Source organism: Epinephelus lanceolatus, chromosome 6 (genome assembly GCF_041903045.1).
Source record: "Epinephelus lanceolatus isolate andai-2023 chromosome 6, ASM4190304v1, whole genome shotgun sequence".
In the NCBI taxonomy this organism is placed as follows: Eukaryota; Metazoa; Chordata; class Actinopteri; order Perciformes; family Serranidae; genus Epinephelus; species Epinephelus lanceolatus.
In genome coordinates, this window is record NC_135739.1 from 18,876,594 (window position 1) to 18,899,443 (window position 22,850).

Below are 22,850 nucleotides of genomic sequence, written 5' to 3' on the forward strand. Positions count from 1 at the left end.
GTCTCTGCTGAAAGGTCTTTGTTGATACTCCCACGAAGAAGCGCAGAGGTCAGAGGAAATTCAAATCTTACACACAGCTTTAGAGGTTGCATAACATCTCTATAATGTTTTACTGAACTTGAAATGCAGAAACTTGAAATGCAGAATGCAAATACAGACATTAAATTCAAATGATGATAAAGCGAAGCATAAAGTAGTTCAGATCTTTTGAAGAGGGAATGTATGGGGTACTTATCCATAGTCAGTGTATTTGCCCCCAGTTTAGAAAAGCAGACATGAGACTAACATGGAAGCTAAGCGATGTACTGCTGTTGTAAGCAACAAAAACACATTTTAGCCATCACAGAAAATCAATATTGGTTTAAGTGTACGCTGTATTTAGAATATTTACACTGCTGTACCTTACAGTCAGACAGCAATTTCTGTTATATCACTCTCTTCAGAGCCAAATCCCATTGACAAAAACAGTGATTTAATATTACTAAACACAGGAGCTGCTGCTGGTCTACCTCTGGCTTGATCAGTTATTGTGTTTGTGTTAATGTGTGATTTTGGCATTTAAAAGAATTCATTTGGATTTACCAAAGTCATACAATAACACAAACTAAGTAACTGACTGAGGCAGTGGTAAACCAGCAGCTCCTGTGCTCAGCAAGCCAAAATTACTATTTTTGTCAATGGAGTCTGGTGGCTTTGAAGAGAGCATAGATGGAGAACTGATGCCATGAACTGCTTCAATTCCCCGTCAGAATAGTTGTCTGACAGAGAGGTAAAAGTCTTAGGGCTGCTGTGAAATTGTGCCTACATAGGGCAACAAAAAAGTTTATCTTGGGTGCGCCGTACAATGGACAGCCAAGAAAGGATGGCAGGAGAAATACCCATACACCAATTCAACTAAGCTGGACAGCTACAAAAAAGGTAATAGGAAGTGATTAAAAACAGCAGCAAAGGTTTCAGTTGGCATTGATCTCAGCCTGTGAACCTTTTTTTGTGGCTGTCCAGCTCAGATGAATTGGTGTGCAGGTATTTCTCCTGCCATCCTTTCTTAACAGAGAGGTAAAGCAGTGAAAATATCCTAAATATAGTGTATACCTAAACAATGATAGATTTTTTTTAGGTGTGCCTTTTTTAAATGGCTAAAATATGTTTTGCTGCCCCCATCAATAACAGTACATTATGGCACTCCAAACTAGGGGTGTGTCAACTGCAATCTATTGTATGTAAGACATTGACCATACAACGCCACTACAAAAAAAAAACATTTTCCTTAGCTTCAACTCTTAACGCTATGGATCATGCAATACTGGTATTTCATTTAGCCCTGTTAATGCAGAGAAAGTGGAGGTAAAATAAGAAGTGGAGAGAATAAATGTAGGCAACAGGCTCTATTGTAACTGTGACTCATTGCTGATGTACGAGAGGAACACTCCTGACTGACTAAATAACATTCTAAATAAATTAGCTTGTAATGAAATTATGAAAAAAGATTTAATGACCAAGTCTGAATTTAAATAACAACAGGTGCAGATATTAAGCAGACTCTGAGTCAGTCATGGCAAAAAAGCTGTAAGTGGTCAACATGTAGCACTGAGTATGTTAGGTAAGTTTATCCACTGCTTTGGAAATACATGCATCACTCCTTAAAGTGCAGATACATGAGCGTTTGAGGTTAAATACTTCTTTCTTCAGTTTCCCATGGTGACATTTTCTACTCTGCATTTTATGAGATTTATTTGTCTATGTGAAAATCTTCTCCTGCCTCTTATCCTCTCACATGCACATTTAAGAAAACCCCAAACCTGATGCAGAAACATTTCAGCTTCTGGTAGTAACACCATGTAGCTCATATGAAACTGGTGCACAGCCATTAGTAATGCCTACATTTACAGAAAACCACTTAAAGCCCATTAAATGCAAAAGAAAAGTTGAAGATAAGAGAGACAACTGTGACTCCAAAGCTTTTAAGATGATGAATCTAAATTCACCACAAATTCCCACAGTGTAAGAAAAATAAAGCTCCAAAGACAACAGTTCCAAATCATCTTGATGTAATTAAATACAGAATAAATTACGTTTTTAGCTCTTTCCACTTATAATTTATACAGACATTCAAAATCTAGACCAACACAGTTAATCTTCCTGTCTCTACATTTTACCCCAAGTAGTCAGAAAGTTTGACAAATCTGACCTGAATCCATCAGCGACATTTTAACCAGTGATACGGACAGTCAGACTTACGCAGCTCAGAAGCAGTAGCACCACCACAGCACCCTGCATGGCTTCTGATAAAGGTAACTGCTGGACTCCTCTGACTGTAGCTGCCTTACACACTTAAGTTCAGGGGCTGAACTTGAAAAACACACACACATACCCCTCCCTGGAGGACTGAGCCCAGCGCTGGCCTGGCTGACCACACGTTTACAGCTCAGGGAGGAGAGATGATGAAACCAACAGACCAAGTTGTACAACCAAAGGCTCATACAAACACACACACACACACACACACACACACACACACACACACACACATATATACAGTACATATCCCCTCTGCTTCCTGTGGCAACACAGTGCCAGACACCTCAGGGTCCAACTCTAAAATCTCAGCAGGTTGGAATAGAGTGTGAACAAACACCACAGTCGGCCCTAAACATTACGCAATATAATTAGTTGCTCCCTATAAAAGTTTTTTTTTTTTAACAAGGGATAATAATGAAATAAATTGAATTTCCTGAACAAAAACTCTTTTCTTTTTTGCCAAAAAATAGTGACAAAACAACAAGCTCAGAGGCGGTTGAAATGGACAATTTAGGCAGACAAAGGCCCCGATCAGACGGAGCTGGGGTGGCTTTTTGCAAATGGCTTCAATGAGAGTGAAGTGTTTTGCTCCCTGCTTTTGAGTTGCTGAGCACCTTGTGGTTTTCTGCTCTATGCGTCTTACATTTTTGCAGGAGCTCCTTGAACGCCTCAAGTTGAAAAAACAGAGCAGAAAAAGTGCCCGTCATCATTGGTATTTTTCCCCATTGTCCAATCAGATAAATCGAGAGGTGGACCTTCTATGGTTGCGATGACAACAAGTAGTGGCATCCATGGTTTGTGTGAAGCTAACGTTAGCTCACTTTCAATGTCGCCCGAGGCAAGTTGCAAACACATCTGAGTAAACTGTCATCTCAACACCGTTTTACCAACCGTAATTAGGCCCGACGATTGACAGCAGATTGTCAAACCGTCCTGGACTCATCCTAAAATAAGCCTTCAAGCAACTTTCATCCAAGCGAAGCTCTTGGACCACCTGCTGTCACTTCCTGCTGTGACTTCTCTTTCTGAAGACCTCATGTACCCACACAGATATCCATTTCCCAGTGTCCTGTCCCAGAGTGCCCTCTGCCAGTCCATTTTTTATGCAGATTTTAAGGTTCAGATCCGTGAGTGAGGGTTAAGCTAAGGAGAGATGATTAAGTGGCTGCCTAGCAACCGTTAAAAAGACAGTCAAGCAAGATCAAGACAATCAAGAAAGCTTCTATCTAATCAGGGCAGGCCCTAATGAAAAAAAGCAGTGCTATGCGCTGGTGTCAGTTTAAGAGGATCATTAATAGCGTCAGGGGGTAATGGACAAATGCTGCATTTACTGTAGCCTGTATAACGATAGTGTTGCTGCCAACAGGTCCCACTTTAGTCTTTACATGTTCTTTTGTACATGATATGTGGTTAAACTGATATATACAATACACAAGTTGGTTTAGTTGTTACAATGAGGGGCCCCCCAAGCCAAATCCTACTTATTGCCCCCAAAGGTCTAGGGCCGGCCCTGCGACAGACTCTCAGTTGTGTCTTCTACTCTTTTCATTCTTGTCTTATTCCTGCTCCAACTTCATCAGTCCACACCAAAGACCTACATCTATATATCTGCCGTTTCAAGGGTTAAGTAAGAACCATTTAAAAGATGTGCATGTGCTGTTTGTGCAGTTATTTAAGTGACTAAACCCGACTACTGCAGACTTTTCCCTCAGTTCATGGCTAATTAACCAGTTGGTGACTGTTATGCCTATTCTGCCATTGAACTTCACACTGAGCCCTCCTCCCTCCATCTTTTCTGTCCAGGGTCAAGAGGGGAGGACTAAGGCCCAGGTGAGGAATGTGACATGAAGATTAGAAGAGCGAGGGGCTGCTGCCCGAGGTCAGATGGGGCTTACGGTAAAGGGTGTGTGGTGAGGACGTGAAGCTCCTCCCAGCAGCGTCAGGCCCAAAGTGTCGATCTGCGGTCCCAGGCCCAGACGCCAGGGGGTGCTCTCCTGCAGACAACAGTCCAGATACAGCTCCAGTCTGGATGGAGAGATGGACAGGGAGAGGCTGTGCCACAGTCCGTCCCACAGAGGAGCAGCAGGAAACCTGTCAGACAGATCTATAAGAGCTTTACTGTCGCATACAACAAACATAGTCGATTACTTAGTGTTTCGTGTTTTTAAAAATGCTTCTGTTAAATCTCTACCTCACAGAGTAACTCAACACTGGACTGATAAGCTACGTTTTACTGTGATGTCATGGAGTGAGTTGCACTATGTGTAAAATTAGAAACTTCCCTGCTCCACATATGTGAATATTCAGTTTTTCAACAAAACAAAACTTCACCTGCAAAATGGCCATTTGTATATCAGTTACTCACCGTGTGTCACGTTAAATTCATGAAACAAACTTGCATCTATCCATGGTGAACATAGAATCCAACTAGAAAAGCACTCAGAGAGTGCAGACCTCCGCCAAGTAGGTGATATTCCCTCCCCCTCTGCATCAGATTTTGCAGCCTGCATCCCAAATAGGTTATTTGCATCACTATCATTATTAGGGTATATATGCCTTCACCATGGAGACACTCTGGTGTATTTATTTCGTTTTTTATTTTGTACCAACACAGAATATGATATGTTTTTTTGTATTTTTCACTTTCTTTTTTTCCAACACAGAACATTAATTTCAACTTTAAAATAGCGCTATTTTCACCCTCTCATTAGAAATTGGAACTGCTGCTGATCATCTATTCCTTGTTCCATTACCCACCTTTCCTGAAAATTTCATCAAAATCTGTTCAAAACTTTTTGAGTTATTTTGCAGACAAACAGACCCTAACCCTAATGCCGGCGAAAACATAACCTCCTTGGCGGAGGTAATAAAGGTGAACATTCTTTATGAACTGAAGTCAGCAGAAGCTGTGTTTAACAACAGCAAAACTATATCAAAACATCAGTTTACAAACTCTCACACAACTTGTGCAGTATGAGTCTCATTTATCCAGCAGTATGCTTAGTATTCATGCTAAAGCCTGAGCACACATGAGCACCACTTGAGCAGAATTAAAATGCACGCACATGCCCAGGCGCCCTACTCAGCCTTGCATGAGACTGTTTATACTGACGTGTTTTGAATTATGATGTTTTAGCAAAAATACATGTCTTTAGGAAGCACTGAGCATACTGCTGGATAAATGAGACTTGGATTACACTGCACGAGTTGTGTGAGAGTTTGTAAATGAATGTTTTGATATAGTTTAGGTTCGCCTTTTTTGGATTCTTTGTTCACTGTGGAGGCAAACAAGAAAAACAAAGTCGTTTTCACTAATTCAATATGACATGCCGGGAGTAACTGATATACAAATGGTCATTTTGCAGGTGTAGTATTCTTTAACTTTAAAGTTACTATGTGTAGTGACTTTTTAACAAAACAATATGTCTAAACAAGCCACTGAGGGGCAAATGGGTGAATTTGCTCCGGACGCGTGTTCTGGGCTAACAATAAACCGCTGTCCAGTGCGCTTTTCTCTTTGGATTTGGCGATCCATTTATTCTCCATACAATGTATACATGCTTATCATAACACAGAAAGGTGACAGCATAGTCCATATCATTATTCCATTCAGCAATTCAGTTTTAACACGCTACAAATTTGATGCCTTTCAGCATGCTTCCACAGCACAGTCAAAAACTGTTTGCCTCCCCATTCCACAGACCTGATTCTCATTACATGGAGCTTACGTATATGCCCCTCACATGAGTGCTCCACCCTATGTTCAGTTTAATAATTGCATGTGTATGTTTATCTTTACCTTGTTTAGATAAGGACAGAATAAACAAACACACTATATTATGGCTCCAACACTATGTGTAGAATTTCAGTGTGATTATTAGCATATTTTAAATGGCTCTGATGCCATGGAAGTTTTTGTTGAAAAATCAGACATTCACAAATTTGGAGAAGGGAATTTTTAAATTTTACACATAGTGCAACCTTTGTCAGGACACAATGACATCACTGCTGGGTGTGGTCAGACTTGAAGCTTTCACTCAGAGAGTACAGTAAGACACAGCAAAGTCACAGACTGCTGTAGAGATTTAACAGAAACATGGTAACACTATCTATGAAGACCACATCTATAATGCATTGTAAGGCCATTCATAGTGAATTATAATGCATTCATAATGCTGTATGACTGCACTCATAAACACACATAATGCTTCCTGATGCACTATATCAACAGTCATATAAAATTACAGATGTGACTTATGAGTGTCTTATTGATGTGCTCTTGACTAGTTATTAATCACTTATGATACATCATAGAGTCTTTACTTAGCGCCAACAATGTAACGTTATGATGAAGCATGCATCAGAAAGCATTATGTGTGTTTATGAGTGCAGGCATAGAGCATTATAAATACATTATAATTCACTATTAATGCCATGACATGACATGACACATTATAGATGTGGTCTTTGTAGAAAGTGTTACCAGAATCACAAAGGTAACATGTGCTGAGTAATCGATATACAAATGGTCACTGTGCGGGGTAAGTATTCCTTTGGCTTGAGTTTCACTTTTTGGCTTTAGGGGAATTTGGGGTGACTTCTGCTGGGTCTAACATTCAACCTTATATGTTATATTTTCTAATAGAATCAAGTTTTTCTATTATATTCTCTATTACACATTCAGTGGAGTGTTTTTGTGTTTCCTCACTCATAGTGTTGTTCCCAGGCACTGACGACAGAGAAGAGTCTCGGTCCCACCTTCAGCTGAAAAAGCTCCTCCCCTTCCTGCCCTAAAATAACCAATAGCGGCGTCTCTTCTGACCACTGTCGACCCAGACGCAGACGCATCAGCACACTCAGCTCATCTGGAAAACTGTCATGTAAACGTTAGCACATTCACAAATAAATGTACACATACAGCAGACTGTCTCTGTCTCTCTCTCTCTCTCTCACACACATGATCATACACGTGTTCATATGCACATTGAATTCAGTGGACACCGACCGTTGTGAGATGAGAAAACAGGACTGTATAGATTTTAAACCGATGGATGTGGTGTCACAGAGAGACCAAGGACTTTCCTCCTAGAGAGCCGCCTCACAAGTGAATGTAAACTGTATCACAAAGCTGACAGATTCAGACGGCATTAGCACCCTGTGTGTGTAAACAGCCAAGGTCAAGTTTAACACCAAAGCCTTCAGCTAAATCCTTTCAACCTACACACCATGGAAAAAAGAAAAGACGCCCTAGATAAACAGGTTCACTGCAGTCACGTGTGACCTTGTCAACTCTCTGGAAATGAAAAATGATCCTTTGTAGTAAAGGATAAAGATTTACAGTGGAAACTTGTAAATAAGAAATATTTTACAAAGTGTTTTTGATTTTCAACATATTATATTAATTAGAATTGTAGAATATCAATGGACAATGTACAATGAATATTGACATATCATGTTTGTTAGAAAGACTGGTAATGTAAAAAACTAATAGTATTGGTATAGTATAGTAGAGGAGTATAGGTGAAATGGGCTTGAGATGACTTCCTTCAATTATATTGTGGTCGTGACTTAATGATACCAAACCCTTTTTAACTAACTGAAAATTTCACCTTAGACATAATGCACCTAGTTTTCACATCAGCTCCTGTGATGAGCCAAATTAATAATACTTACACAGGGCCAAAAACTGTAACTGTTGGTAGATTCAGAGTAGCATACTGTCCGATCTGATATGCTGGACATCCTCGGTCATCTTCTGTTACTGAGACGTTGTAATGACTGGCTGACTGCATGTCCAAGAGCTCTAATAGATCCACTACTGCAAACACAAAATGAAAGATTATTGACACTAACTTACATTTCTAACAAGGTCGATACTGCCAGAATTTTTAATTGCAATGTTTAGGAAAATAAAAGTCAAATAAAACATTTTCTAACTCATAACTTTGATATACAAAATAAAAAATATAACACTTTTGCCACTAAATAAAACTATCTGTGGGTGATGTGGAAGTTTTGGTGGATGCTTTACACCTCATACAGACAAATCCTAACAAATTTTTTATGCTTATTCACTTGGAATTTGAACATTTAAAATAAGTTGTCTGTTCCAGAGGCCCAACTGAAAACTTAAGGAGACAGAGCGTTTGCTGTCAGGGCCCCAAGAATCTGGAACAGTCCGCCCGAGGAGATCAGGTCGGCCGAGTCAGTGATCTCTTTTAAGTCGCTTCTTAAAACATACTTTTATCAGAGAGCCTTTCCGGATTTTACTCGAGTTTTAAGTTCATTTAGACGGTCTTTCATTTCCTCAGTCTTTGTACAGTAGTATTTTATCAGTTCTTTTAAAAGTTGTTTTCATGTCTTGTCTGTTTTAATTACTGACATGTAAAGCACTTTGTAACTGTCTTGAAAAGCGCCTTTGAAGCTAAATAAAGATTATTATTACTATTATATGAAGGCAACAACTTTAGTATCAAATTTCATATTGTACCCAGGCATTTATGTATGCCCGGGACACAAAGGGTGTAGAAGCTCAAACTCAAACCAAGCTCAGACAAGCGTTAAAACTAGGCAGTGCTGATCAAATATAAACCAGGATTATGTCACTGTATGGTCTATTTCTTGCGTAAAATGTCTTCAGAAACATATTTTAGTGCATTGTTTTGCTGTAATAAAAGAATTTGTAAACAGGAAGTAGGCACCTTCCTGTTTCCCGTATTGTAAAACAGAGGCTGAAAATACTGAGGTCAAACGGTAAAACTATGCAGAGCTGATCAAATATGAACAAAGATTCTGATACTGAGTTCAACATTTCTCACCTCAAATGTTTTCAGCAATATATTGTACTGTAATTCGAGATTGTTTGTTACCAGCCACCAGCCAATTAGTCTCATATGGAAAAATGGGAAAGCTTGCATTACGTCATCTACCAACGGGAGTGTTTATTGGTCAGGTGTCGTAGTTGGTCTCGTAGTGCAATCTGGTAGCTGTAGGTTTTCTGCCTCTTGAGCAAAAGCGAATAGCACAGCCCTTTTCCTCTGTTTTCTCTGGTCTTGTAGCACCAATTTCACAAGTGTTTACATCTTTCTACTGCACAGACAGCCTAGTTTATCAAAAGATCGTCTTCCCAGCAGTGAAATACTTCTTAAACAGCTGGATGAAGTGGATGAGTAATGCTCTCAGTAACAGGCAACTTCTTGGTAACATCTTAGTAACATTTTACCCACACACAGCCATCAATGTGCCTTGTCCTAAGTTTGCTTACCTTTCACATCTGCAAGTGTCACATCTCCTCTGTTCCTCCCATGATCCTTTGCTTTAGGATGGAGATAACACTGCTGTGCTGTGCTCACATCCCGAGACAGCGTGTCTGGTTTCACTATAAACGAGTAGGCTTGAACCCAGCAGAGCACCAAGAGCACAGATGAGCTCGGCATCATGTCCTCAGCAGACTGCAGAGAGAGAAGTGGTGCTGGGAGAACATCTCAGCTGCTGATACACATGGACCAGAGGGCCGGGCCTAACTGGCATCTCTGTCTTCTCACAAACACCCTCAGCTCATGTTTTGATCTCTCAACAGCAAACTAGATATCTCACCTATGTCTCCACTCTGTTTCCAGGGCACTGACACCTTTGCACCTGCGTATTTTGGGAATATGTGAACATACACACACCAATGCAAAAACACAGGTTCCTGGAGGAGTCAGTAGGTTCAGTGAGAACCATGAAATATCACAGTACCATTAAATTCTGTGCTTATGCAGACTCAGCCTGTGTTACTTATCCAAACATGGACTATACCTTAGCTACATTAAATTACATTAATTTGACACTTTTATCTAAAGTGCACTGGATGTAACTGTAATTGTTGCAGATAAAGACCATCATGCATTGCTTTTTTGAATTTTTTTGAAGCCTACAAAGTTGGAAGGATGTTTGCAGACAGTACAAATGTGTCGGTATCAAATTTCTAAAGGCCATTATACCCTTGAGGATGTCACTTAGTGTATGCATCTGATAACAAAATTTGCTTTAAAGGTCTAATGTTGGGAATTTAGTGGCATCTAGTGGTGACGTTGTAGAACTGAAGCTGCAAAAAACACTGCCAAACACGAAGGAGGACTACAGTAGACAGTGCAAAAATGTGAATGGCCCTATCTCGAGCCAGTGTTTTGTTTGTCAATTCTGGGCCACTGTAGAAAACACTGCAAACTCTACAGGTGACTAAGAACTAATGAAAACATAGCAATGAACATGATATACCATCTCTGCCAATAGATGCCCCTAAATCCTAAAGATTGTACCTTTAAAAGGTCCAGTGTGTAAGACAATAATAACACTAACGTTTTGGCCCTCATGGACCTTGGTCAAGAGTGTTGAACGAGACGTTAGTGTTACTAATAAATCGTGAGGCTGCGCAAGAGCAGTGTGTGGGATTTTCTGTTCTCAGACTTAAGTATACAGTAGTAACATGGTATCTGGTGGTCTCAGAGTGTAAGATATATACACCTATCAGCCAAAACATTAAAACCATTGGTGGGTGAAGTGAATAACATTGATCATCTTGTTACAGTGCAATGTTCTGCTGGGAGACCTTTGAACCTGGCATTCATGTGGATGCTTCTTGACACACTCCACCCACCAAACACCATTGCAGACAAAATAAACCCCCTCATGGCAACGGCACTTGTCGAAGGTAGTAGCCACACCACGAAAACTGCTCAGGAATGACCCCAGGAATGGCACAAAGAGCTCAAGGTGTTGGAATTTGCTTCCAAATACCCCAGATCACAAAGTAATCGAACATTTGTGGGACGCGCCGGTACACTAGAGATAACCCCGATCCATGGTGGGTGCTCCTTGGACTGGACTTGGCTCTGACCTGTCAAGGCATGGACACAGGACATCTGGGGGTGTGCTTTGGAGTGTGGCACTAGGGCGTTGGCAGTGGATCCTTTGAGACCTGTCTGTTGTGAGGAGGGGTACTGGCATGTCCCACGGATACTCGATCAGATTGAAATCTGGGGAATTTGGAGGCCAGATCAATGCCTTGCTTCTTGTTCCTCAGGCCATTTCTGAGCATTTGTTGTGGTGTGGCATGGTGGGGGGGGCTTGGTCCACAGCGGTGTTTGGATGAGTGAAGTGCTTCAAGTAGCATCCACAAGAATGCCAGGACCAAAGATTTCCCAGCAGAACATTGCATTGTAACAAGATGGTCATTATTATTCACATCATCTGTCAGTGGTTTTAATGTTTTGGCCGATCGGTGTATATACATAGTTAAATTCTTAAGTATCTGAAAGGTAGTAATATCAGCCAGTACAGAAAAGACAAGTGATCTCTCTTTAATGGTCCTTTGAACAGATATGTAAACACTTCTTTTGTTAAAGTCAAAGACAGGCATCATGATTCAAATGAAATATAAACGGTGCAATAAATTAAACATGAATTTATTTTGTACAGTTTATACTACATATTTACCAGAAAGCTTCTCTATCTATGAAATCCAGGCTTGAAAGGGAAGTCTTTGTGCGAGCTTCCCCAGGCACAGATTAGGTTGTTCTGTACAGAGATGGACATCAAGGTTAAGTCCTAGGCTGCACTGTACATGTTAAGCACGGTCCTATAAACTACAGGCTGAAGCCTTAACCTAACCTGTGTACTGTATGAGTCCAGCCTTGTAGTCGACACACTTCAGAGGAGGTTGCTCTGCTAAAATACATCTTTTTCAGTTCAGGACTTTCTGTCTGGGACTCCAGCAGGGGGCCTCTTCTGGCATTTGGATCCTCAGACCAGATAAGTCCTGTGTTCACATTTCAGAAACATGTCAAACTCAACATATTACATTAACACAACAGCACATGATATAAATATACATCTTATTTAGGGGAAACAACAAATAGTTGGAATGTTCAAAGATATGGACAGTGGATGCTGCGACTGAAAAAAACATTTCTCTGCCTGCTGTTCATCATAACTCTGTTGGTAAAGTGGTTAAAATCCTATTTAATATCATGAACACATTAAAATAAGAACAATCAGGCAGCTCTAAGACACGTCTCTCTCACACGTCACACCATGATCATGCATGTGGAAAATACTATAACTCTGGAGCACGGGAAATACCGTAATGCTTGTTTCTACCGACCAAACCAAATGTAACATAAACAAAGTGGCAACTAACACACAGACAAACCATACTGTGCCTTTGATTGCTCTTTTGTAAAAGCATCCATGTTGCATCACATGTAGAAAGAACGTTAGTTTCGCATCGTCACATGAAAGAAGGCAACACATCCTGAAGAAGACACGTCCCTGGCTCTATGAGCCAAGAGAAAATGGCTTTAGTCACCTCTCTGACTCAACATTGACAGCGGTTATCCAGCACAGAGACGTGAAAAACGAGCATCCATTTGCCTCCACGCAGGCTGTCTGTCCGACAGATGGTTGTACCTCAGGCCAAAGCTGTTACAGTCCATGGACAGTAGATGCAGACAACTGGGCCTGTGTGAAATCTCCTCTGGTCTCGTCCTCACGATGATGTCATCATGTTGATATCATGCTGACTGGCCTGTAGGAGACACTTTGGATCCTCACACGTCTTCATTTTGGATCCAAGAGATTTCAGAATGTAATATATTACAAATTCAGTGGTCCAGTATCCTGAGACAAAACATCTCTTACTCTGTAATCTGTCATCTTGAGCAACATGTTCACACCACAGAGTCAACAAAACCTGCACGGGGCTGCTCCAGCTGAAGGTACATTGTCATTGTTTTCACATAAGGACAGAAAAATAACCATTACTACAAGTTCTGCTCACTTAAAGGTCTGGAACATGATTACCTGTATTGACTACCTATTGATAAATGACTGTATAATGCCCATGAACCATGTGGATACTCTTGTTGTAAACAGGAACTGTGTGAAGTGGCTGGTTGCCAGTTACAAACCGGCAAAACCTGACTGAATCAGCCTCTGTTTCATTGCTACTCTTACAACTACGCACAGTCAAGATGAACAGCAATCCTCTCAAATGACCTGAACATAAGAACCAAAAGCTATAATACATTCATCGTATTACATCTGTACATGCTACCTCTATGTTCACCTACACAAACGCACTTAGATCGGTTTTCTTGGATTCAAACAGAGGTTTGGACGCCTTAGATCAACGTCTCACTGTATTTTGTTCAAATAACAATCAATACATTAACTTGTGTGGGAAGCCTTGGCAATGCTTGGGTTTGCCTGCAGTGATCTACGTATAGTATAGTGAGTCTCTGCTGTTCTCTTGATTTGGCAAGTTTTCTCTATTGAGAGCACACACACACACACACACACACATAAACACACACCTGTTTCCACACATACACAGACACACACACGCACACACAAACAAACACAGCATCCCTCCAGCTACAACATACACACAAAAGCACGTCTCAGATAGACACCCAAGTATCCAGACAAACAGCAGTGGAGTTCAATCCTGTCTGTTATGCTACTGGTACTGAGAGTACAAGTTCTCAGAGCCACAGAGGAGCTAAAGCCTTGTAGTGCCACGTGGAGCTTCTCCGAGGTGCCCAGTTGCTCTGTGCGTCCTCTTCATCTCTGGTTTTTAGCAGCGGTCATCCTCATCTGTATCACTTAACAGCTCGCTGGCTCCAGCCGGACTTGCTTGGCCCAAGTGCTTCCGGAAATGCCCGTTAGGAACCTGCCAGGAGTGTCTGAGCTGAGGGGCGGAGCTTATGGCGTTGGCCCGTCCCAGGCTGGTTGCCATGGCAGTCTCAAAAGTTAGGGTCTCCTGCCCGTCGCCTGCCTCTCCACCGCTGATGTCCTCATGGAATGGGAGGTAGGGCTCTGAGATGTAGCGGTGAGGAGACGGGTTACTCGGTCCTGAAACCTGACCTCTGGATGACTCCTGACCTGCAGTTAGGGGGGCGCCCTCCTTGTCAGCCCTCCATGAGGTCTCCGTGGAGCCACCACCTCCATCCTGAGGCTGGGTCTGTCCCTCAGAGGAGGCTGCTGGTGTAGGAGAGTTTTGGGCTTGGCAGACTAGAGGGGAGTAGGAGATGTATGGCCGCGGGCGAGAGGGTGTCTGTGGCAGCTGGCGCCGATTACGAGGAGTACCGGAGTCTGAGGCTGAGTGGACGGGGCTGCCTGATGTGTTTACCTGCAGACAACACAAGCACCATAGTGAGGAAAGTACCGTTGTAAACTCTTTCAGCTAAAGCCTCCTACAGTGAAGCGTATTGCTCCCTGCTTCTGAGTCACTGAGTGCCTTGCGTCTTTGCAGGAGCATCCTGAGCTTCGCATATAAAAAAAGAACTTCAACTCAGAGGCAGGCCTTGTGTTAAGCTAACATTAGCTCACCTTCCTCATAGCAGTAGGCTGCTAGACATACCTGAACAAACTGTAACCTCAACTACTTTGTAATGTTTTACCAACCGTAAACAGGGCTGACAACTGACAGCAGATTGTCAAACTGTCCCCGATTCGTCCTACAATAAGCCTTGAACTGATCATCAATCAGGCAAAGCTCTTGGACCAGCTGGTGGACAGATCTCTGTTTCCCTGTGTCCAGTCCCCAAGTACCCCTTGCCTGCCCATTTTTTATGCAGACTTTAATCTATAGATCAGTGAGTTTACTTCACAACAAAAAGGGGGTTAAGCTAAGGAAAGGTGATTAGGTGGTTGCCTAGCAACAACAACAAAAAGACACAGCAACCTGCAAACCGTGCTCCGTCTGATTGGGACCTACTGTTGGTTTTCTTTTCCAGGTGGTTCACTGGGTTCATTTCCGATCACAGGTACAAAACAGTCCCTGTTTTCATCCTACCTGGTGTGTGCGTCCTTCGCTAGGTGAACGGGACTTGCTCCTTTCACAGGATGGGTCGCGGCTGCGCTCTTCAGAGTTGCAGCGGGACACGTCCGGAGACAGTAGGTGGCGTCGTTCCTTAGATCGCCCTCTCTCATGACTGCTTGCTTCTCTGTGGTTGATTCTGGGACCTAAGAGGCGGAGAGATTTCTGTTAGTCCAAAAAGTTTAAAGGGAATAAAACCACCTTGGGTGTCCAACAGTAAAACATATCGTACAACACCCAAATTATCCAGTTTAAAGGCTCAATGAGTATTTTTCTTACTCTATAAATTGCAGGTGTGATGATGTAATTTAGGGAAATTGAAACTTATTTTGGCATTATCAATTTAACACATAGGTTAAAATATATTGAATTCAGTCTATTTTTAATTATAGTTTTAATTCAACAGACTAGTACATTGGTTCACTATTAGTCCATCTCAATGCCCCTCTTGAACACATCAAAAACTCTGTGTCATTAAATGATTTCAGTTTGCATAACCAACTGTCCATATCCATTCAAAATTTGCACTTCAGGTGGCAGGAAAAATCTAATTTCCGTTAATAATACTTTTTCATACTGGTTGTTCAATCAGTATAAATAAACCTCAATATTCAGTTTGCAATGAGGACTTTTCACCCAGTCCTTAAGGTCACTGCAGCTAAAATGTGTTAATCCTGATATTAAAGTCAACTGTGATTCTGAAGCAGCTAAATTTATTCGCAATAGCTCGAAGCAGATACTGTACATGTATTTTGCTTCTATTGTACTTCTCTTACTTCTAAACATCGCCATGAATATGTATCTGACTATAAGAAGTGTTGCGATGTGTGTACAGTGACCTCTGTAGCTCCTTTGGCGAGGCCTGTATGTGTCATCAGGACTGACTCTCTCCAGAGAGTGTTGCTCCTGCCAGAGGCCGTTCACACACTGGTCTCCGATGGTGGAGAAGGAGCGCTTCATCAGCTTACTGTCTGCTGACATCCCAGGCTACAAACACATTGAACAACCAGAGGAGAAATCACTTAAGTAACTATGAGTAAGACCTAATCAGCAAACACTCTCTCTCATAACCAAACACACACAAACATATAGACGTGCTTGCATTATGTGATTAGCAAAGTCTACAGTTTATCGATTTTAAAAACACTTTCAAATCCAACATTTGTTAGGTACTGAGTATGCGTTTGAAAAAAGGTTATCAGTCTCTATTACCTGTGGATCAACAGCCAGTCGGGGCATGGAGGACGCTCTGATTGATGCAGTCCGCTGAGGTGATTTAATAACTGTTGCATCTTGCCTGGCCTGCTGCATCGCTTTGTTGTACTCCACTACATCTGACACCTACACAAATACCACAGAAAAGGAGGTTGCTTGTTTCTCATTTATTTCTTCATTTGAGTTTCAAGAATCAAACTAGAGTCAAATTAGAGTCTCTCTAATGACGCTCTGATAATGGTTTAACAACAAAGCAAACCAATAAACAGTGTATCCCAGTACAGCTGTTGCATTTAGTTCTTGTGTCCACTTTAAGTGGAAACAGACAACTTTTCAGACCATTGACCTTTAGCCCAAATAAAATTCTGACATGCTTATGACATATGAACCTTTTAGGACACTGAGGACATCTGGGGCCGGGCTACTGATTGTCCGAAGAGTCAGAACAAAACATACACTTCCTACTCCACCCTGTAATGACTGCAACCTTATTTTAAAACTCACTTTTAAATCATTTTAAATTATCTTTTTATCTTTGCACCTCTTGTCTGCACTTGTATTGTAAATTATTTAGTAATTAAATTTACCTTTCACATCTTTTTTTCTTTTTACACTTTTCTGTATCCATTATTATGTTTTATATTCTTTTGCTCTGTAAAGCACTTTAAATTGCCCTTGTGTATGAAATGTGCTATACAAATAAAGCTGTTTTGCCTTGCCTAGGGCTTAGAAGTTGTATTGTTGTTGCCCTCGTAAAGACAACCAAATTGCTTTCCATTTTCATCAGAGCCTGTCAGCAAGTACCAAGTACCTACAATTCTTCACCATACACCATTTCTGCTACTGGGGAAAGTAACTGCAAAGAACTTAAAATGAAACTATTTGGTATCTGGGGATAGCTATCAATAGCTACAAGAAAAAAACAAACCTGAAAACAAAAGTGCTATCATCGTCCTGTTTTGGCCTCATTTTCCTGGGAGATAGTACCCAATGGCAGACAGAATTACATAATTGTGAGGCTTACAGGGAACCAGTCTGAACGCTGATGGTGTCATTATTTTAGAGCCATTGGATTGAAACAACATTTACCTCATCGTGGTAAGTTAAAGCAAAAAAGACTTGTCTATTTCCACTTTAAATTGTATTATCTTATTAGTAAAACTTGCATATAACAGGCTGAGAAATCACATAACTGTGCAACTTTCTACCAGGCTACTGTATGACTGACTGGGTTTTGTTGACCTTATGATCACCTCCAGTCAGCTTCAGAGTCACTTGCTGCTGACATTTACGCAGACTGAATGCAAAGATATATGTGGTTACCAGCGTGTGTAAATGATGGTGGTGATGTGGGTGGAGATAGGGATGGTAGGGTGAACGGTATTCGTCATCCTCCTCCTCCTCCTCCTCCTCCTTCTCCTCCCTGGAGCGGGACAGTGGCTGCAGGAACATCTCTTGTGGAGAAATGGGGCTGAGTGCCACAAAACCTCCTCTTGTGCTGAAGGAGCCCAAACAGACACAGACGGGGCAACTGCATTACTTACCCACAAAATCAATTATTGTTATTGTTAATGACCAAGATTCCAGCTACAGAAAACAAGATTTTTCTGTTCCTACCAACATAAATAAACACAAATCAATATAAATAACCGTGTGAGGAAAAGCTGAATATTTACAGAGCAGATCCGGCACTGTGTCTGAGGAATGAAAGGGATTTAGCATTGCATAGGATTTCTTGTGGCAGAGAGGAGGCATCCATACGCTGGAACATGGGAGCATGTTTCTATGGAGAAAAACACAAGGGGGAGATAGGAAATTAAAACAAATTGTCTCCTGTAAATACAGCTAAATGTCAGTGACACAATATTATTGTCAGTGGCCAGGTGCTTCTCGAGTTTACATCAAATTTTGGATGAACATGCTGTCTCTTCAGTTTGTTAATACAAACAAGTTGTACTCAGTTCAATCTAAATCTGACTGGTTCCTGGTACAAATAATTTAGTCTTAATTCTGAACCAAAGATAAATCATGCATAATCTAAAATGTTAAACAATAACCAATGTGAAAAGAGTAGAATTACGTAATAAAATACTGCACATCTGTGGTTGCTGGTTGCTTCATGGGAATTTATTTTGACTTAAAATTTGTCACAATACACCTATAAATTAAAAAGAAGAAGAGTACCTGTTCCTCCAGTTGCTGTCGGAGCTTCTTGGCCTTGCTCTGCTTGTAGTAGTCCATGATCATCATGGCGGCATAGATCTTCCCAATGGTCATGTCACTGGCTGAAAAGGGTGAAACCATCAGACTGTAAACACATGACCCTTCAGGAGTACATTATCAAATGAAACACCATTCACTAATACACTCTTAGAAATAAGGGTTCTCTCTGAAGGACTGAGTTTTATCCAGCACCATCAGCTTCTGAAGAACCTTTTTTTTTTTTTAAAAAAAAAAGGGATCTTCAACATAAGACTAAAGGCCTTTACACACTGAGTCAATTTTTTCTGATTTCTGATTTTTTCTGATGTCCTCAGAGGTGAAAAGGTTCTGCATAAAACCCCCAAAGAGAGTTCTAGGTACAGGTTTCACAGATACTTCTAGGTATGATCTTTATAAAAAGGTTCTACCAGGACCTAGGGATGCACCGAAATGAAAATTTGTAGCCGAAGCCGAAGCCAAATAATATTAAGCGCTTGGCCGAATACCGAGTACCGAATACCGAATATCGTTGTTTAGTTTTTCATTAGTTTTAGCAGATGAACCCCTTCCAGATTAGTGTTGTCACGGTACCAAAATTAGGACCCACTGTACGATACCAATGGAAATATCATGGTTCTGAGTAGTATCACGATACCACAGCGAAAATGAGGCAGATGTGCCTTTTGTCATTTATAAAAAGATAAATCACTTTTCTATAATACATCACTGATATTTCAATGGAATAAATTACTTACTGACTTATTCATACTTCAAAAACAGCATCAATAAGTGATTAACATAGGGAGGATCAAAATAAAATAAATTAAAAAAATAAGAATCAACCAGCCACCCTCCTCCCTTGACAAGTCACTTCATATGTAAAGAACAGTCCCTAAAGTGCGGTGAGGTTTGTGGGCCGTGAACGGCTCGTTTCTCCTCTGACACATCATGTACAGTCTGTGTTCGGCTGGCTCGGCTGTTCAGGTACTTCTGGGCAGCCCACACGCCAAGAAGAGGATATTTTTGGAGCCGCCTTCTCCGTCGCTGGTAAGCCGATGGCTGCCGTATTTGACAGGAATACATTACTGTCTGTGTCTGTGACCCCCGTTCAACCCACAATTGGTGGGATTCGCCTTTCGTTTCTGCTGGTGGTTGAAATCTGTAGGCTTCTCGCACAGCGTGCACAGCGTGCTGAATGATTTAAGCCTTGCTCGCTCCAAACTATTTTTAGTCGCAAATGCGAGTGCGGTGACGGACGGATCGCCACACTGCCGACATTTTACTCCGCCCGTCACGGCACACTGTTTGATTGCATTATCAAAACATGCCACTATTATTCGGCCTTGTTTTTAACTTATTCCACCGAATACTGAATGTGTGTTTTTTTGCAATATTCGGCCAAATATATTCGGTTACCGAATATTCGGTGCATCCCTACCAAGAACCAAAGAGAGTTCTCCTATGGAGACAAGCCGAAGAGCTCCATATGGTTCTAGTTAGCACCTTCATTTCTAAGAGTGTATAGCTACCAGCTATTGATATATACTGATATATAAATGTACTGTTAAATGGATAACTCTGATTTTTTTTAAGTTGGTTTGTATGAAGTACTTATTTATAGTCAGTGTATTACTATGGTACATGTCAGTCGGCACGTCCCCAGTTTGGAGAAGCAGGAAGGTGTACCAACATGGAAGCTAAGCAATGTACTGCTGTGGATGGGGGCACTTTGGTAAATCCAAACTAACCCTATAAATCACAATAACACAAACTAACTAGCAGATTGAGGCATCAGTAGCCCAAAAGCTCCTGTGTTCTGCAAAGTAAAGTGACTGTTTTTGTTAATGGAGTTTGGTGGTTTTGAAGAGAGCACAGGTAAGGGATTTAGTTCCTCTTCGGAAAGGGCTGTCCGACAGTAAGATAAACCAGTGAAAATATTGTAAATATAGTCTACACTTGAACTGATATATAATTTCAGGTGGCAAAAATACATTTTGCTGCTGTCCCCGTCCACAGCAGAACATAGCTTAGCTTCCATGACAGTACTCCTGCCTACTTCTCCAAAGTGGGAGCGTGCAGACCGCAATTTACTGCATGCAATACTCACACTATGGATAAGTACCTCATAGAACCCCACTTCTAACAATCTAAAGTATCTCTTTAGGTTGCAGGCTGACATCACCTTTGTGAATGGGAACCAGCAGGTCTAGTGTCTTCTGAGAGAGATGAGGCCAGATGACACCAATCTCCTTCTGCAGGTCCAGGTCCATCTGATTTCTATCCTCCCCTCCTGGAGATTAAAAAGAAATGAAAAAGAAATATGAAGTGTGATTTAATTAGTTTTCCGTAACAATGAAAGTGTGTCTGTAAGGTTTTGATTCTTGGTCTGACCTCTGGCTATCTTGATCTCCAGGGCGGTGCGGATGAGAGCCATGAGGGTGGAGGTGAAGTGAACAGACATGTCATCATCCACAGGCATGTTCATCAGGACTAGTCTCTGATGGCAGCAGAAAGAGCATCATAGTCACACAAAACCCAGTGCACCAAAAATTATAAAACATCACAGTGCAAAAGTGGAAGCTCAGAGTGGCTGTGGTGGATTGTAATGACGTACATAATAACTTAATATTCTCATTATATCAAGACAACAAATTATAATGTTGTGGCACTGATCTTTCAAAGCCCAAGATGACAATTCATTTAGCTTTTAGACAGTTAAAGTGTGACATTATCAAGGTCACACACAGGCAAGAACATAACTGTATTACTCTGTTATAAACAACATTTGAATATATTTCTGTACAAAAGAAAAAAAAAGCCTAGCTGGAACATAAGTGAGGTTGCCTACTCACCCATAAATGTGTTATGGAGATAATTAGAGAATCAAATTATGATTTCAGGGCAACTGGCCTGTAATAACTGATGAACAACCACAACCTTTCTGGGCGTCACTTTGCATTTCAATCATAATTTCACATAGCATAGTTTGCTTTGTTTAAATGAAATCAACTTTGAAATTAGACTACACTAGATAGACACAGAAGGATGGAGAGGACAATCTTGTAATTATTTACCATATCTTATTCTGAGACACAATATACAGTTATTATGTTTAGATGGAGAAGTAATGAGAAATAGCAATTTAGCAACCTTGACAAAAAGAGGTAGGGATGGGAATTGAGAACCAGTTTCAAAGTGTCTGATCCATTGATTCTGTATGCCTCTGAGCTTATTAGTTCCTTTTATTGATGCGCAGTGCAAAACAAGGATGTCAAACTCATACATCTTTGCTGCTGGAAATGTGCAACCACAAGGAGTCATGGTGGAGAGGAAGAAATTGTCCAGAGTATGGCTTCGTTTCAGGAAAAAAGGTGACAACAGTGCTGCTGTAATGTCTGTAAAATTATCATTTCAAGCAAAGGTTAAAACACCAACAATATGCTGAAGCATCTTTCTACACAACATGGGCTGAAACTCCAGGAATGCATGTATCTGACACTCTACCCACAAGTGCCACTGCTCCCCAACTGAGCAGCTTGTCCGTTACCAAGGGTTAATATCCTTTTATAGTGACATTTGTGCCACATACAGTCAGGTCCATAAATATTTGGACATTGACACAATTTTCAGCATTCCAGCTCTGTACAACACCACAATGGATTTGAAATGAAACAATCAAGATGTGCTTTAAGTGCAGACTCTGAGCTTTAATTTGAGGGTATTTACATCCAAATCAGGTGAACGGTGTAGGAATTACAACACATTTTCTATGTGCCTTCCACCTTTTTAAGGGACCAAAAGTAATTGGACAATTGGCTACTCAGCTGTTCCATGGCCAGGTGTGCGTTATTCCCTCGTTATTTCACTTACAAGGAGCAGATAAAAGGCTTAGAGTTCATTTCAAGTGTGGTATATTCATTTGGAATCTGGTGAGGTCATCTCTCAATATGAAGTCCAAAGAGCTGTCACTATCAATGAAGCAAGCCATCATTAGGCTGAAAAATCAAAACAAACCCATCAGAAAGATAGCAAAAACATTAGGTGTGGCCAAATCAACTGTTTGGTACATTCTTAAAAAGAGAGAACGCGCTGGTGAGCTCAGCAACACCAAAAGACCTGGAAGACCACAGAAAACAAGTGTGGTGGATGACAGACGAATCCTCTCCCTTGTCAAGAAAAACCCCTTCACAACAGTTGGCCAGATCAAGAAAACTCTCCAGGAGGTGGGTGTATCTGTGTCCAAGTCAACAATTAAGAGACGACTTCACCA

At 41.1% G+C, this 22,850-nt stretch overlaps 2 protein-coding genes across 6 annotated transcripts in view; both read right to left on the reverse strand.

Moving 5' to 3' along the window:
* LOC117253558 (uncharacterized) overlaps positions 1–4,436 on the reverse strand; it is a 30,886-nt gene extending 26,450 nt beyond the window's left edge. The window contains exon 1 of the mRNA XM_078169116.1: positions 4,194–4,436. Within this exon, the coding sequence (XP_078025242.1) occupies positions 4,194–4,436 (243 nt within the window). The remainder of the gene's footprint in view (positions 1–4,193) is intronic.
* A 7,190-nt stretch (positions 4,437–11,626) lies between these two features.
* Positions 11,627–22,850, reverse strand: part of cacna1ea (calcium channel, voltage-dependent, R type, alpha 1E subunit a) — a 149,733-nt gene continuing 138,509 nt past the window's right edge. For all 5 annotated transcript variants that reach the window (XM_078168763.1, XM_033621374.2, XM_078168762.1 and 2 more), the window contains 9 exons: positions 20,972–21,077; positions 20,763–20,870; positions 18,563–18,663; positions 18,055–18,161; positions 17,702–17,876; positions 16,376–16,504; positions 16,003–16,150; positions 15,140–15,309; positions 11,627–14,473 (listed from right to left, as the gene is read on the reverse strand). In XM_078168763.1, coding sequence (XP_078024889.1) covers positions 13,919–14,473; positions 15,140–15,309; positions 16,003–16,150; positions 16,376–16,504; positions 17,702–17,876; positions 18,055–18,161; positions 18,563–18,663; positions 20,763–20,870; positions 20,972–21,077 — 1,599 coding nt within the window. In that variant the 3' untranslated portion in view covers positions 11,627–13,918. The remainder of the gene's footprint in view (positions 14,474–15,139; positions 15,310–16,002; positions 16,151–16,375; positions 16,505–17,701; positions 17,877–18,054; positions 18,162–18,562; positions 18,664–20,762; positions 20,871–20,971; positions 21,078–22,850) is intronic.